General features: G+C 41.1%; 1 protein-coding gene across 1 annotated transcript in view; it reads left to right on the forward strand.

The window, feature by feature from the left end:
• CPLX1 (complexin 1) overlaps nt 1–13,807 on the forward strand; it is a 108,185-nt gene extending 94,378 nt beyond the window's left edge. The window contains exon 4 of the mRNA XM_058044026.1: nt 8,988–13,807. Within this exon, the coding sequence (XP_057900009.1) occupies nt 8,988–9,185 (198 nt within the window). The 3' untranslated portion in view covers nt 9,186–13,807. The remainder of the gene's footprint in view (nt 1–8,987) is intronic.
• The last annotated feature ends 4,444 nt before the right edge of the window (nt 13,808–18,251 follow it).

Genomic DNA, 18,251 nt, shown 5'->3' on the forward strand with positions numbered 1-18,251 from the left:
CAAGTTGGATTCTGGGGGAGAAATTTTTCCACTGGACCCAACAGGTTTAGGATTTTGGTATGTACTGTATCTTGGGCCCTGTGGTCATGAGTAAGTGCACTGATTTCAGTCCACCCTCCAGGTACCTAAAATCAGTATTTTGGAGCCTCTGATCCTATGCTCTTCTTCATGAGTCAGATACTCCCTGCTTACTCTGGAGATTTCTTCTCTGATTACAAAATGGGAGAACTTTGCTTGTCATCAGTAATTTAATTATGTCCATTCCTGAAGCTTTCAAGACCTCATTCCCTCTCACTGAGGCTGACCATATTGCAGAAAGGCATTGTTTTAATATGGATGCTGTACACACAAACAGAACAAAATAAACATATTTGCAAACACAGAGAAAATGAAAACATGCTTTCTGCTGAGTATTCAGAAAAATTTATGGTATATGATACCTATGTCTGTTGTTTCTCAGAGTCTTGGTTTCCAAAGAGTAGTAAATTTGTTCACAAATTGTAGTTCACACTGCCTGTGTGTAGTAATGGGAAAAAAAGGCATTTGTGTGGGAAGACTTTGCTGAGTCCTGTGACTGAGCAGTGAGCAGAATGGCCAGTTTGCTTTGGCAGAGTCGGCACGCATAGTAGATTAAGCCAAAATGTGTTTCCCATCTGCCTCTATGCAAACACAGCATGGGGGCAAAACAGGAGGAGCTAGAGACAGATGCAGGGCCAGGGCCTTATTGGCACCACAGGGGTGAGGTGGATGGCTCCTGTTACTGGGTGTCAGGAGAGCAGACCCTAGGCTCTTCAGAGATCTGCTTGGCTGAATACCATGGGATAAAGTTTGAAGTGAACAGGAGTCCAAAATGCTGTTCAATATACATAGATCTCCACCTCCAAACTCAGGAGCAATGAATCCCAACAAAGAAGCCCAGCAAGATGATGGAGCACATCCTCCAAGTGGGAGAGACAAGAATTTGATGGCTGGACCACTTGGTTGTTAAGGAATTGGTTGGATTGACACGAAGAGCTGTGGTGTGACATCCCATCCTTACAGGGGAGCGAACATGCAAAATTCAAAAACCCTTGTGGTCAAAAGTAACAACAAAAGTCAGAGGGTCCACAAAAACTCACAACATTTTATTAGTAAATTACACACTTGGCATGGAAATTGGTATTAGCTAGTCCCCCGACTTACCATATAAGCACATGGAGTGGATTTTGGGCAAAGGGTTAAGATGAAAAGAAAGAGAGAAGGGAAGAGATGAATTAGAGAGGAAGTAAGAGAGGGAAGGAAGTGGCAGAAGGAAGGCAAGGAGGGAAAGGGCAGGGGAAGGGAAGGGCAGGGAAGGGCAGGGAAGGGCAGGGAAGGGCAGGGCAGGGCAGGGCAGGGCAGGGCAGGGCAGGGCAGGGCAGGGCAGGGCAGGGCAGGGCAGGGAAGGGAAGGGAAGGGAAGGGAAGGGAAGGGAAGGGAAGGGAAGGGAAGGGAAGGGAAGGGAAGGGAAGGGAAGGGAAGGGAAGGGAAGGGAAGGGAAGGGAAGGGAAGGGAAGGGAAGGGAAGGGAAGGGAAGGGAAGGGAAGGGAAGGGAAGGGAAGGGAAGGGAAGGGAAGGGAAGGGAAGGGAAGGGAAGGGAAGGGAAGGGAAGGGAAGGGAAGGGAAGGGAAGGGAAGGGAAGGGAAGGGAAGGGAAGGGAAGGAAAGGAAAGGAAAGGAAAGGAAAGGAAAGGAAAGGAAAGGAAAGGAAAGGAAAGGAAAGGAAAGGAAAGGAAAGGAAAGGAAAGGAAAGGAAAGGAAAGGAAAGGAAAGGAAAGGAAAGGAAAGGAAAGGAAAGGAAAGGAAAGGAAAGGGTAACGAAGGACAAGTTCTGTTGTCAGGGGTTGTGGGTGTTCTTGTTTCCCCCTTTACAGTCCATGCCCACTTCTTTACCTCATTTGTGTTGTGCTGTATTGGGCTTATCTACAGGAGCCAGAACAAGTATTTTTGTCCCGGAAAAGTTCTGCACTTACCTCTACATGGCCCCCATCTCAAGCCATGTCGTGTTCTTTCCCATGGCGTGTTACTACCAACAATTCTTGGCTGTAATTACCAGCATGGTTGGCTCCACAGCTATTGGACTATCAGTGTTTGAGTTATATACATTTAGCATTGTCTTCTAGGATTGTACATGTGGTTAAAGGCTCAGTGTCCAAGTGGACAGAGATGAGTGGTGTCCTCAGGGTTCGGAGTTCAACTGGCACTATTTAGCATCTTTGTCAGTGACACAGACAGGGGGCTCGAGGGCACCCTCAGCAGGTTTGCCACAGACACCATGCTGCGTGGGGCAGCCACGCTGCAGAGAAGGGATGCCATCCAGAAGTGCCTGCATAGGCTGGAGAGGTGGGGCTGTGCAAACCCCATGAAGGTCAGAAAGGCCAAGTGCAAGGTCCTGTACCTGGATCAGAGCAGTCCCAAGCACAGATACAGACTGGGGAGAGAACAGAATGAGAGCAGCCCTGAGGAGAAGGACTTGAGGGTGGATGAGAACTTTGGCTTTGAGAACTGGATGAGAGATGGCTTGACAATGTGCACTTGCAGTCCAGAAAATCACTGTGCATTAAAAGCAGCTTGCATTAAAAGCAGTTTGGCCAGCAGATCTAGTGAAGTGATTCTATCCTTCTGTTGTGCTTTCATGAGACCTGTCTGGAGCTCTGTGTCCAGATCTGGGTTCCTCAGCATAAGAAGGATAGGGACCTGTTGGAGCAAGTCCAGAGGAGGGTCACAAAGATGATTAGAGGCCTGGTGCACCTCTCCTCTCTCCCATGGCTGGATGGGACTCTAAGCAAACTATTCTAGTGGGAGGTGTCCCTGCATGTAGGGAGTTTGGGATGATTTGGAGATATTTGTAAGGTCCCTTCCAGCCCAAGACATTCTATAATCCTATGATCCCTTTCTTTTCACTAGGTTTGTCTGGGCTGGTCTCTATGGAAACCAGAGAAACAATTCCCCTTGATATGAGTTTGCAGAAAATTCAGAGATGGCTTCTGCAATCAGGAACCTGATGTAGTTCTGGTTTTCACTTAAACAGCAATAGTGGACAGATATGATGTTGTTTTCAATCAAAGTAAACAAACAAGGCTTGTTGAGTACAGATCTGATCTCCAGAGAGCAGTGCTTTATCTTGCTCTCCATCTGTTGTGGGGCAGCAGAAAAGCAAATTTCACATCTATTGTTTAGAGTAGCATTACTCTTGGATGCTTAGGGCACTGGATATTTCCATAGGACTGTTCTGTAGTTCCATAGCTATTTGAAGCAGAAGCCAGGGGCGTGGTTCTCAGGCAGCAATATTGCCATGGGGGAGAAGGAAAGACTGCTAGATTCACCCAGTGTCACCAGAAGAAGATGCTGATGGGAGGCCAATGAAGATCAGATGAACCCTTTGAAATCTGTATTGGCATCTGATTTATGTTTATGGTCCAAGAGAAAACCTGCAGGCCTCTGTGTTTGCTGTGAGAGCCCCCTGAGAGAAACAGGGGGATGAGACTGAAGAACATACTGAAAGACCTAAAACAAAACAGGTCATGCAAGAAGAATTGCTGTGATTTTGACAGAGCTGAAAGCCTGAGCTAGCACAGAGTCGCAAGGCATGTGTAGCCACAGGGGAAGTAGAGCCTTGGATGAGGTAAAGGATTCAAAGGACATGAGTGAGGTTTACAAATAATCACTGCTGGAAAACTGCCATGAAAAGTCTGACAGCCCCCAAGGAGATGGTTTTGGAGCATCTTTTCCAGGTGAGAGGAGGCTCTGGCTTTGCATCTCAAGTGTCCTCTACCTGAAGTTTAATTGTCTTCCTTTCTTTCTCTCTGCCACCTCTCTCCTGAGCTGTGCTCCAGTTTGGCTCACACACAATTGAACAATGTAGTTCGGGACTGTGGTTGCCAGACTTTGCCTTGTTCTTTTCCATTATTAATCAGCTGTCTTCTGCTAACACATTGACAGGGTCAGCAGAGCTGTGCAGCAGCATTTAGAGACACGAAAGTGCCCACACCTACACTCATTGCACACAGAGCCCCCACGCACCCTGCTGGTGTGTCATGGACTGAGACACTCTGCGTTCTCTCTCATACCTTTCATTCCTTGCCACAGCTTGAAATTGGCATGACTGCCCACGTGGCAGGGTGTGATTCTTTGTTCATTACTCCTCAGAAAGCAAAGAGATTATCTAGGGTCAGCGTGTCTGAGTTGCCTGAAACAGTCAGTGTAATTCTAACACTGCATGGCAGACCTTGCACTTAAATGGGTTACTTGAGAGACCAAGAGAGTGTCCTCCTTTAATATGTGTTAAAAGGCTCCCCCACAAGTTTTCTGGGGACTAATCCTCACTATCAAGCTCAGGATGAATGAACTGATTAGAAAGACAAGTAGACCAACAAAAAAAAACAAGCAAAAAGAGCCAAATTTAGCTCAAAATGAAATCAGCAGATTTGAGGTGAAAGAAAAGCCAGGGCACATTTTTGGGTAGATCTACATCAAAGTAGAACAGTGTGCTTGGGACTCTGGGTTTCAGCACCCTCACCTCCTGTATTTGACAGCCTGTTCACTCAGAGAGAGACCAAAGAAAGACTTCTAAGTTTGTGGAAATCAAATAAAAAGGGAGTCTTTTTCTGTACCCTAGGCTCTCACAGTTGTGGAACTCAAGGTCAGTGCTGAACTCTACCCATTGCTCTTGGTTTGTTTCAGTCCTGCATTTATTCCTGGTAGAAAATTCCATGCATTAGTGTTGGAAATATCTAAATTGGGCTGGTGTTCTCTTTGCTAATGGAAGAGAAAAATAAGAACTTTGCACAATTGATAAATAAGGTCCGAAAAGACAGGTGAAAGATAAGTCTTTTTGCAGGAGCTGCATATTTTTCAGATTTTTTTAAAGTCATTTCATGACAAATCACATTTGACATGAGGAGAAATACTTTATTTGCAAAGGGTAGTTAAGTTCCAGAATAGGTGAGAGGTTTTCAGTAGTTGGAGTCTAAGAAAAAGAGTTATTCAGGTCAGGTTAACTCTTGAGATAAAATGATGTGCATGTTGCCCTTCCAGTGTCTTTTCTAACCATATGCTTTGAAGTCTGGCTAATTTTTTTTTCTTTTTTTGTATTGAGGTTCAGAATATGAATGAAACTTAACAGACAGAGCTGTTAGTATAGACTGACTTTTATATCCCATAACATTTATAGGAAGCAAGATAAGGAATAAGCATTTAAATCTCTCAGTAGCTTTCCAAACCTTAGCTAGTAAATAAAATAGTAATTCCAAAGATGGCTGTATCTGCCACAGCTGTTTGGACATAGTTTCAGCAGTGCTGCTCTACCTGCAGCTGTGCAAAACAACTGCAAAGTTCAATTCCCTGAAGAGAGATGAAACCACTACAATTCAAATGCCAACCTTTTCCCAGAAGACAAAGCTCACTGTTATGTGATACCTAGTATTATTTCACACAATATTATTTCCTATGCAGTAATATTTGGACTGAGGTCCAGTTTCAAGCTCTCAGAGCACTTGGAGGGAAGAGTTGTTTCCTGACTTCTCTTGTCTCACCATATAGTCTTCAAGTAGTCTTTGTATCCCCCATAAACCTCGTTTTTTAGTTCTTTAGCTTTTTCAGATAAATTACTTGTTTCTAAGTAGGCAGTTCCAAATCTCATCCAAGGAAAATCACTCCCTTGCACATTGATTGCTGCTGTCTTCCTGCAGAGTCAGTTCCACTCCTGACCCAAAGACGTGCTATTACCTCTGCAAGTCTCTTAACTAGGATATTACAGTTTATTCATTCCATGGCCTAGATATTTGCTAGATAAACATTTTCATTTTCAGTAGAAATTGTTGGCTCGTCTTAAGAAATTGTAACTGTATTTATGATAGGTTCACATTTTTGCCTGCAGATCTCATTGGCTCAAAAGCCCTCTACTCCCTTACAATCTTACTGTCATTAGATCAAATTTCCAGAATGTTCCCAGTTCATGCACCTACTTTGCCTTGTGAAAAACTGGAGGAATAAGGAAGAAAAGAGACAGGGAGGAGGTTGATGTTGTATATGAGTATGTTAGTCTGTCTTTTCCTGACGTCCCATCAGTGAGGGCCTGGGTATTTTTTCCCTTCTCTTCCCAGCTGATGACTGAGGACTCCAGGCTGACAGTATTTCTCTAACATAACCCAGTGACAACTATCCAATCCCCATGTGGCCACAGAGCAATAACTTAATAACACAGAGTGGCAGGAGGGTAGACTTACTAAAAACGTTTCAGTATCTTCCTGGGTTAGGTCCATAATTCTGCTTATAGTAGAAGACATGAATATGTGACTAAGGCCAAGCAGGTAATGATACAGCTTTTGGTATTAATTTTTGTGGGGTTGAACCCTGAATAAAAATGAAACTATTCTCATCCCTCAATTTCTTTTGTAAGTTATGAAATATTTCCTATCCTCAGGGAAACCAGAGCACCGGAAAGATTATTCTAGTCATGTTTTTAAAAATAATTTGTTGACTTCACACAAATTATTTCATGGAAGCAATAATTTTCTTCCAAATGAAGACACTTCTTTAAATTTTTTCTTATATTAAGACTTTAATTTCTGTAATTTTATTTCCTCTGAAACAATTTCAAACCTAAAGTGTGTCATTTACCTATGAATCTTCACAGCTTACATTTTTGTTAATGCAAAGCATTACATAATATTATGAAATTTAAATGATAATACTAGATTCTCATAACTGGTTGGTTTTGTTCCACTCACTCCTTCCTGTGAGCTGAATATTTGTTCCTGAGCTAGAGGATCAGTGCGTCTTGGGCTGATACTTGTTTTGAGATGGAGAATTTGACAGCATGCAGGGTACCTGTGTGTTACTGTGATTTATGGTGTCTCCACTAGTGTTCCCCTCTAGCTGGCAAAGGAAGGCAGAATCTGCATATAAATTACACTGGGAATCACCTAGAAACATCTACCTGTGGCCTGAGAGGGAGAATGGGGCAGTCTGGCTGCAATCTAGCACTGGATGTCATTCCATCTGCGTGGTAGCTCGTCCTGTGTTAAATCTCCTTTGTGGAGCACAGCCCTGTAACTACAAGTTAGTCATCTCACATGAGAATGGATTTATCATTTGTCTTTAATATCTTTCCAGTGAAATCAGGTGTGACCAGCACCCAGTAGGTATAAAAATTATAAGACAAATGTCCTTAATGAACATTTTGGCATGAGAGAATTGATTTAGAGAGCTAGAGTGTGTCGAAGCCACTGCTTTCAACTTTGCAGGCTGTCATCTTAAATATAAATTATGATGGAGAAAGGAATAAAAAATAATGCCTTTGCTCAGAAATATTTAGGATGAAAAGTCACACCCAATAGCCCTCGGAAATCAGAAAGTCATGAATGCAGCAGTGCACTTTTGGTTTGACTGGTTAACAATTTGTACTAATTTTAGAAGTAGAAAAAAATGAAAAGAAAAAATAATGAAAATAGCATCTAATTAATGTCTATTCAACAATAAGGTTTTATTGGTACTTGAAAATACTGAGTGCGTGGTACCAAGTTAATTCTTTGATGTTTTTGAAATCATATATAATTTTCTTTTCAACGTTGTTTTCAAGTTTATTCATGCAACATGGATTGTAAGCAATTGAGCAGGTGTGTGTGAGGTGACTGGTGGTGGCTCAGGAGCTGATCGTGAGCAGCCATTAAGGTAGCTTTTCAAAAGGTAAAAGTGATAAGCAGAAGAACACTGCTGCCAGACAGGGAGCTGTGAGCTTGGGGACTGCAAGGATCCTTGAAATGTACAGCTGGCTTCTTTGAAGCTCAGCTGGGCACTGAGAAATGGGACACTCCCTGCGTTTGCATCACGATCACGGTGCCAAGAAAGTTTAGCCTCCAGTTATTATCAGAAAAAGTGGAAGCAGTCTGGGAAATTCGAATTGATCTGAATAAAAAAAGCAGGTCTCTGAACAACCTGACCTAGCTGAAAATGTTCCTACTCACTGCTTGGCCTGAAATTCGCCACTGGATGGCCTTGAAATTCGCCTCCCAGCCCAACCCATTCTATGATTCTATAGTACAGAGGATAGCTTGCAGGTAGACATTTTGCTCTAGATTTGCATGTGGCAGTTTGAGTTGATTTTTTTTCCTTGTCTATAACCTTAATCTCTGAAGCAGTGTGAAAAACACTTACGGAAAGAGCAGCATATGCATATGTTTAGTCCTGTATTAAATGTAGCCTCTTGAATCTAATATCATAAAATAGGATTCTGGTTACTTATCTAACGTCTTAGTGGCATGCTGCTAATTCTTAGTGGAAGTAGCAAATTTCAAGTACCCATTCTACTCACAGGGTTCAGAGTGTTTCTCTTCAAATAGTCAGCTGATTTTCCCATGATCGTTTATTTTCACAGAGGTCTTTCTGTCCCACTTATAAAAAGAGAACATGAATGAATGTTATAGGATATGTCCCACATGAGAATATCTAAATATTGTTGTCTTCACTGCTGTCTTGTCTGTCCTGACCTGTTTGCTTTCTTTTGTGGGTAACTAATTTTTCCCTGAAGTTTTGCCACATCTATAAACCATAAAATGCTGCAGATGGACTTTCGAAGTCGTTGCAGATGATGGACCTAAGCATCAGACTTGTGAACAGAAAAGAGCAGGATCAACATCAGTAGAAGGCCTCCCTAACACTTCACTAACCCAGAGCTTATATTCTCTTTACTAGTGACCCATTAGCTGCATAGTCCCAGTTTTTCCCCTGTGCTTGCTTCTGAGGGATCTCAGCATCTTTTCTTGTGAAGGCTGTTCATCCACTGGGCTATATTTAGTGGAGGGTTGTTAGTATGGATATTTTTAGTATCTGTGCAAAAGAGCAAAATGAGAATATGTGATGTTCTTACTGCAGAATATGAGGCACCACATGCAATGGCTGGCTTCCTGTTCAGCAGATGTGTTATTTCTCGTATTATGATTCAGACAATGTGTTATCTCTCCTCTGCAGTATGGGATAAAGAAGAAGGAAGAAAAGGAAGCAGAGGCCCAGGCTGCACTGGAAGCTAATGCTGAAGGGAGTCTGACACGCCCGAAGAAGGCGATCCCTCCTGGCTGTGGGGATGAGGAGGAGGAAGAAGAAGAGAGCATCCTAGACACAGTCATCAAATACTTACCAGGGCCCCTGCAGGACATGTTCAAGAAGTAATAGCTGCAGACTGTTAGATGGGCATAAACAGTACTGCAAAGGATTTCTCTTTTGCCCAATGGGGATTTAAATCTTGCCATTCATCCCGCAGTCCTCCCCACCTCTGCCCTCCCTCTACTGCTCACTAGGAGTCCCTTCGCTTCCCATACCCTTCCAACCGCCTCTTTCCTCTGCCCCAAGACTCATCCATTCCTTAATTTTGTACATAGTCACATCCAGTAGATGCCTCTGAATGGATGTAAAGATTAAAAAGCTGCAGACTACACAACTTTTATTATAAGCCATAGTACTGTGTATGTTAAATACAGCACTGCACATCAAGCATAGAAAAGGAACAATCTCATTTCCATCCAATGCAAGAATGAGTGTTCACTAAGTATGAACAGTGGCCTCTTTAATTTTTTTAAATGATCTTATTTTTATTATTAATAATAATTAGTCATTATTATAATGTTCCTATTGATTGGGTCACATTAGCCATTTTTTTTTTTGAGCACATCTGCTCTCAGAAGGGATATCTCAGTTCTCCCATGGAAGCAGAGTTTTTATGTTTTAATTCCATCTGTGACATAAATAAAAGATCCTTTGGAAAGTAAATCATGCATGACTTACACAGCTGACATCACTCAGAATTGTGGAAAAAGTGAATCATCTGCCCTCAGATGCTGTAGAAGTTAAATGCCTCAGAATCTAAGCAAGAGTCATGTTACTTTGGGAATTAGCCATACATTTACCTTGAATGAGCAAATTGGTCAGGCACTTGCCATACAGAGAGCTGAAACCAGAGAAGAGGGCACCGTGCTCTGGTAGAGGACCTCCCCAACCCCTCTGAAGCCAATGACAAGTGTATTTGCTGCTCTGTTTAACCAATCTTCCTCTTTCTGCCATATTCAACCATCCTGTTTCCAGCAGTGCTTGCGGGTTGGACATTTGGGTCCCAGCACATTGTCGTGGCTGTGTCCTGCCCACCCTTTCCTGCAGTGTGTGGGAGTGTGTGGTGGTCTGAATGTGAGTCATGGCAGACCCATAAATATCCATTACGTTTATTGTGCTAAATTATTGCATTGCCTTTGGGAGGTCACTTATTTTCTGCCCCACTGAGATTCTTCACCTGTAAAATGTAGGTTTCAGTCTCTACCTACTATAAAAGCGTATAGTGAGGATGCTTCTTAGGGCTCTGCAGGAGCTAATTAATATTACAGAAGTATGTGGTATCCCTTGATGCTAGCAGGATGGGAGATTTTTTTTCTCACCATTATCTTTGTGGCCTTGTGCAGACACAGGTTCAGAGGTCTCCTCAATGAAACACTGTAGATGTCACATAATTGCATAAGAAAATCTAAATTCTATGGGAGATGTTGACTTGGTAATACCTACATAGATTCAATACATAGATAGACCTATTTTGAACACAGGTCCACAGGTATCTGGCTTATCATCTGAAGAGCTAATCCTGAAATTTTGCATCTAGCTAGGTCTCTGTAGTTGATGCTGGAGACTCACCATCTCAGTCTCACAATCTTGTCAGGAGAATCAGGGTTTGGCTAGCAGAACTAACATTGCTTGTCCCTGTCCTGGGAACGACAAAAATTTCCTAAGTACATGGATGAGATTTGAAAGCAAATACACTCTTTCTGCTGGCAACAAAAAGGAGGATAATATCAGACGCTTCATTATGTACCTAAATTAAACATTTTACTTCAATGGAAATTCTTTCCACTCATTCAGTGAAACTGAGTTTAGGCAAACATCTCAATATTATCCTGAATAAGATCTTTTAGAAGACATGTATCACCTTTCCAGGTAAGCAGAAGAAATCTGTACCATGGTTAAGGAATTGAGCATGAGAGCTCTGTACCTTCCAGTAGCATCTGTTGCAATAGGAAAAGAGTATTTTGAAAGAGAATAATATAATATGCCCTCCTCATACAATTTTTATTCAGGTGTTACAGTCCTTGCTTCTTCTCAAATAATTTCAAACATAACTTTCTATGGAATCCAAGGCAGAGGCTGAAGAGGTTTGACTGATATACAAGTCAGAACGAGTTGATAAAGATGCAGCTTGTTTCTGGCTGGATATATGAAAAAGACTTGTTTGTTCAAGTACAAGCTGCCAAGGGCTATCCAGAAGGCAAGTTTTACTCATTTGGATAATGTCAGCAGGACTTTTTTCTGCCTAAATTTAATTTAAAGCAAGATGACTGCTTCCCTCCTGAGACTTTCAGTAAACCCAGAACACTTTATGAATCTGTGCTTGGGTACAGCATAGTAGTGTTGAACAATTTACCATTTTCTAGGAAGAGTATCCTACTCACCCCATGCAAATTCTGCAACTAGTAATTTGAGGCTGTTTAAGTAAATCTCACAAAATTGTAAACTCTATTTCTGTCACAAGGGCAGCAGGTCATTTTAATGCTCGGCTACAGAGTATCCAACATCCCCAAAAGCTAAAAAGCGCAGCCTGGCTCTTCGTTTCAGCCACTCACTGGTCACTAGATCTCCTAACATAGATCACTGACATACAGACATCAATACTTTTGAAATGCCTTGATTAATCTCTGTGGCACGCATCCTCTAACACATAAGTAAAACCAGCAGAAATGTGCCTGTGCTAAAATGAACACGTCTATTCATATATTCCCCTGGCCTTGTGCTGGAGAACTCTGCAAACAAACAAACAAATGAGAAGATAAGCTTATTCCACTTTACTTTGGCTTTTCTCTACCACTTGCTCGCTGACCTTTCCCTAGCCCCCATTACTGATTCCCTTCCTCATCCAACCAAATACTGTTCTCATGTCAGATCAGAATTTTCTGCCTAGCATTCCCCTTGCAGAATGTTAGTGCTGATTGTTTTCACAGTCTCTCTGGCAGTTTGATTGTGCATGTTTGTGCACACATCTGTGGAAGGTGGGGAAATGGGAGAAAATGGGGGGAAGAGAGAGAGAAACGAAGAGTGTTTGGTATCATTTTAGGTAATTGTGCCTCAGCAGATGTGGCATTGAATGACTGATCTAAGTCAGGATCTTGTGTAGACTGTAGTAAAATTTCTTAAGCAGGTAGTGCTATCCCTGGGCTCAGAACGGTAAAAATACTGCTCTTGTGAGGTGAGCTCCTGAGCTGTGTGAACATCTGGATTGAACACCTGAAGAGGGCCATAGAATCACTGTACTGAGTCATATAGGCTTCATTCCAGGTTCACAGAGTAGGAGGCAAAGGGAAGGTGGTTTATTAAGTAGTGTTTACTGAGTCTTTTTCATTGTGGGGGCTTCCCAGCTCAGCCATTTCATCACTTCTGCATCTCAACTAGGCACACCTGCACCAGCCCTTCCTCCATCGACAGGAGAGAGTTCATCCAGGTGTGAGCTGCTCGTTCCCATTTTCCTTTTCTTGCCATAAGAAACATGACAGAAGATCTGTCACAGGTACTGGATAGGTTTTGCTTGGTTTTGCCTCATACAACATTGGCACATTGCATGAGAGTGGACCTCTCCTCAAGTCATTCCACAGTCCTGAAGTGCCTAAGCCATGCTGAACAGACTCGAGAGCAAGGCACTCTCCCTTCTCTTCTGCCCATCTATTTCCCTTCCCACTCAGAACTGGTAACAAGGGACACAGACACCTTTGGCTCATGTGTGGAAGTCAGAAACATTGTCTCTCACACTTTTCCCCTTGGCATTCAAGCAGGTGATGAAGCACTTAAACAAGAGACCAAAGAGAAGCATGGTTCATTGTTTGGATTCTGAATATTTTTTTGTCTTTCATGGCATTGTTTTATTTGCTTCACTGGTCTGTTCAATCTCAGGTAAATGAGGTATTTTAGTTTTATAACTAGTTTTTATTTACACAGAAAGGTTGTTGGCTAGACACTGCAGTCATTTTCCCTCACAACTCCAAGACCTTACAGGTTAGTAAAAAAATAGTCAAAGGGCCTTCTCATTTGGAGGGTAAATGATTTAGTTTGCCATTGACCTTGAGAACTCACATTTATATGTAGAGAAAGCCATATGAAATCAGACTGCAATATTAATTATCAATGCTACTCTTGTGTTTAAAATGAATAAAACAAAATATAAGATCATGTGCTTAATCACTTTGGAGTTCCTCTGTCTATGTTTCTAGTATCATACATTGGCTCAGATCTCTCCCAGCCTCTCTCCTTCATCAAGAAAGACCATACCAGTGCTGCTGAATACATCTTTTTGCCAAGCTTTTTGTGCTAGAACAAGCATTGTTAGAGACTAGCTGTTGTGATCTAAATGTAACGTCTTCTGTATCTGAAAGTTGTCTGTATTTGTTCTGAATATATGTTATCAAGATAACTGTTTCTTCATGCACTGAGTTAGTAAAATGTTTCAGTACTGTCATTAAAAAATTGCCTGTTTCTCTCTTTCATACACACAGAGAAAAATTTAACTTAATCATGCATTTTCTAGTAGAAATGCTCCCCAGCTTTCTTTCAGATGCATGCAGTACTTGAAGATTATTTAAAGTAGAGACATTGTGAATGTGATTTTAATTTGTTATTTTACTGGTATTTTTTCCTGCATGATGTGGGTAAGTGGTATGATGTTCTTTTAAAATGGAATCACAGCCAATAAAAAACCCCAGTGATTTCATAAATTGTTTGCAATGCTTTCCTGTGAAATTCCTATCAGGCTACATTTGGAAATCGAAGCATGGAGGCTCATATACAAATAGAATGGTAACAGAATTGAGGAGCAACATGGATGTTATTTGAAACATTGTTTCATTTGTCAGAAACACTGATGACTTTTAATTTGTACAGGCGATGATCAAATTTTAAAAAAGTTTTGCTACTAGGAATTAGTTTTCCTTAAGAAGAGCAGAACAACACTCCTTTGAAAGAAACATGGACATTTAGCTATGGTGTAGTGAGAATATGTTTGGATCTTAAGACAAAAAATGTGAAACACTGATTTGCAATGACATGAAATATATCTCAGGATCCAGAATTTGTGACATATACAACAAAACTGTTTGAATGGCAAGTTCCACACAGCTAAGCCTCATTTTACTTGCTTAGGCACAAATCATGAGCAGTTGTATTCAGCATGAGTGTTGCATCACGTTAGAAAGAGATATTACCATACATCTCATAGGAAAACCCAATACCCTTTTACCTACCCTTCCTTAGGACAATTGCTTGATCATTCTGGTTTTTTGGGGTGTTTTACTAACAGAAGCAGCCACAGGACTATCATGGAGAATCAGCCCATATTATTTACGTGCCAGAACACCTACTCAGATTTTGAGCCCAACACTGCCAAAACTGACACATGCTGATGCTGCTGCAGCCTATGGGTTCAATGGCAGCCTCTCCTCTCCAGGAGAGGTCTGTGTTTGACAAAGATAGCAGGGCAAGAAAATACCATTCACTGGTTTCCTCAAGAAACAGACAGTTTAAGGGAATCAGAGCTATCATATCAGACAAGTGTTGGGGACAAGATCCAGATACTGGGGAATGAAAGCAAGGGATTTTGAAAGGCTTCATTTTGCAATGGAGGTAAATGATTCTTTTTAAACAGCTTCTGCTTTCTTATTAGGAAAAAAAAAAAGAAAAAAGAAGAAGGATATATTCCGGGGGTTAGGCTGGTGCAATCTACTTTTTCCCATTTAAAAAGTACATTTTGTCAGGTAAAATCCTCTCCAGAGGAAAACAAAAAAAGAAATCATGATTAGGGTCTTAGAAGTTAAAAATTTCTCCAGTTATGAAGATGCATTAGTGATTTATTTCTCAGACACTGATCCTGGGATGAAAGGGTGAAATGATTAGCCCTTCTGCAAGATCCTTCTCTTCACACTGACAGCAGGGGTGGCATGGACTACATATTTGGGGCAAATATTTAACTTCCAAATGAAAGTCTGGATGGAAAGATACTCATCGTGGTCCTGATTAAGTCCATTTTAAAGTGTTAATTTCATTTTCTTCCTGAAGTGCCACGGATGAACTAGGGTCCATAAAGCTCTCTCTGAAAATGTGTTTTAAATGAAGGCTACTGAACAATGCTGGCTCGATGCTGTTCTGTATATTGGGATCCCCAGCGGTTTGTGGCAACCGTAAACATCCCCAGTTTAAAAATCTCAACTGAGATTTTTATTTCTTCTGTAACTGACCCTCCCCTCTTCAGTAAAAAAAAACCAAAAAACCCATCACCACCACCAAAAAAACCTCACATCAAGAATGTAACTGTATTGGGGTATTCCTTGTTGAAGATAACTCTGCTACGGCCTGTCACCTGTGATTTTACAGTTTAGTTTGAGATAGGTGGTAAAAGTATTTCTGAAAAAGACAAATGGCTGGAACGTGTGATGTCAAACACCTATGCTTTCCTGAGTCCTTGGTATTGAGAAGCTGAATTCTGCTAGTGCTATGAGATGGAAACAATTTTTTCATTTGAGATTTGCTTTTCTCAGAAAAAACTATTTTTGTATGACAGGGTCAGATATAACAATGTGTTTGGGAACCTCAAGCTGCAGCAGCTGAGCATATTTGGAATTAGAAAAGGACTTATTTAAAACCTGTGTGCTGAACATTTCAGCTGGCTATGAGAGATTTAGACCATCACAAACAACAACTGTTTGACTGAAAGTATAGTTCATTTCTATTAAATTTTTAATTAAAAAAAATCTTTCCATTTACAGATAATAGAACATATCTTTCAAATTTTTTCAGCTGCTGGTCAAAAAAGTCAAACTCAAGAAAAGCCGGTCTACACAAAAAGGGAGAATGTTTACTGAAATGAAATTAAGGTGTTCATACTTCATAATCTGTTTAAATTTTCACTTTACTTTTGCTGAAAGTAGCCAAAGTATGTGTACGATCATTTCTAATTTTTTTATGTGTGTTATCAACCTGAAGCCAGTGTATTGCTGATATGAAACCATCAGTTTCATAGCTGGACAAGCTGTGAGTTTTCTGCATATACAAACCCAATATCTAGCATCTTGCTTTTAAATTATTGAAATTGAGACACATTTTCATGTTTCTATATTTTATCACGACCTGAGCAGATGCTCATCAGACATTCACCCCTCAGCCACAAAGAAACCTCTTTTTCGAGAAGTCTGAGCATGACAAATCATAGAATCACGGAAGGAAAAGACTTTTAAGATCCTCAAGCCCCGCCATTGATGTAGCTCCACCCTATGCTTACCATTAAACCATGTCCTTGAGGGCCACATTCAAGCGTTTTTAGAATACTTTCAGGAATGGTGACTCTACCCACCACTTCCCCATTCCAGTCTGTTTCAATGTTCTACAATTCTTCCTCGGGAAAAAAAAATTAAAAAGAATATCCTAATATCTAGTCTAGACCTTACTGGGGGAATTAGAGACTATTTCCACTCACCCTTCACTTGCTACCTGGGGATGAGACCCACCCCTACCTGGGTACACCCTCCTTTCAGGCAGCTGTAGAGGGCCACAAGGTCTCCCCTGAGTCTCCTTTTCTCCAGGCTGAGCAACCCCAGCTCCCTCAGCTGCTCCTCACAGGCCTTGAGCTCCAGACCCTTCACCAGCTCCACTGCCCTTCTCTGGACATGCTTATCCAGGTACCAGTGAAGAGGACCAGCCCCAAAACTGAGCCCTGAGGAACCCCACTTGCGAGTGGTCCCAGCTGGATGTAACGCCATTCACCATCACTCTCTGGGCCTGGCCATCCTGACAGTTTTTTACCAAGTAAACAGTGCACCATAGAAACACCATTTCACCAGGAGAATGCTGTGGGAATCTCAGACTAAGTCTGAACATTTTAAAGTGAATGCACTTAGAAATAAATAGATTAATAGAGATTGATTCTCTGAAAAAATATCTTGCTGCTGAAACTCATCTGGGACACTTGGGCACAAAACCCATTACTATCTCTTTCGAAGTAATATTTGAAGAAATTCCAACATGTATTGCCAACTGACAATCAAGTTACAGATTGAAAGCCCTTCTTATTTAGACAATTAAAAAAATAATTTGGTTTCACTGTGCTAAATGGAAATGAGATGTAAGGCATTTGGAAACTTTTCACATTTTGTTATAGTATAGTGTTGGGAAACATCTAATGATCGCATATTATTACCTAAAAAATAAAATCATTTATTTTCTTGTGGTATTGCAGGTTTTTTTTGTATGGACATGAGCCAGAATAGCTTAATAGGCTATGACAACAAGAGGGGGGGAAATGCCCACAACGCATTCAAAATAATGGGCAAGCAGATGGTAATTGCTCATGAGTTTGTGGTTGGGTTTTTTTTGGGTTTTTCTTTTTTTGGTTAACTCAACAGAGCTCTGCACTACATTTGGAGGAGAAAAATGAGAGTAGAATATTTTAGTGGAAATTTCCTAGGCAGACAACACAAGTTCTCTTATTTACTGTGGCTATGAAGGATAGCTCAGCATGAACACTTAAAGTCATGCACAAAAGCAGGTTGTGGAGATCCACCCTCATGCAAGGCAAAGAGAGAGAACAGTGCCCATTGTCAGTTCACTTGCCTGAGTAGGGGAAGCTAGAGCTAATGATTTTCACCCACGAGTGAAGTGAGAGTAATGGGACTGAACCATCTTTGAGCTGTTTCAGCAAGATACCTTGTCCTTTACATAAGCAGCCTTCTCTGAGGACTCTTGAAACACATATCAACAACATCGAAGGAATCTATGTCAGAAAGACTCCTCGGACTGAAGAGATGAAACAGATTAAAATTATATCACTTACTAAACGTTTCTGCAGGTTTTAACACCAAGAATATTAACTAGAGCAACCTAGTTGATATCATATATTTAAATACATATATTTTTAGGTGGAAATTTATTTACCTGCTTTAAATTCTATACCATACTTAAGCAGCAGAACACATGGAGTGCTCCCTTAGAGAAGCTTAGCAAACAGGTCAATACAGAATAGTCAGTTCAATACAATTAAATGTTCATTGATGGTAAATCTTATCTGTTGGTGACCTTTTTCCCCTCCACATGAGCTGATCTAAGCCTCTTTAAAGGTGACCAGAGAATGACCATCTTTCACTTAGAACTTTTTTATTTCTTAGGGACTACAAG

Source organism: Melospiza georgiana, chromosome Z (assembly GCF_028018845.1).
Source record: "Melospiza georgiana isolate bMelGeo1 chromosome Z, bMelGeo1.pri, whole genome shotgun sequence".
Lineage (NCBI taxonomy): Eukaryota > Metazoa > Chordata > Aves > Passeriformes > Passerellidae > Melospiza > Melospiza georgiana.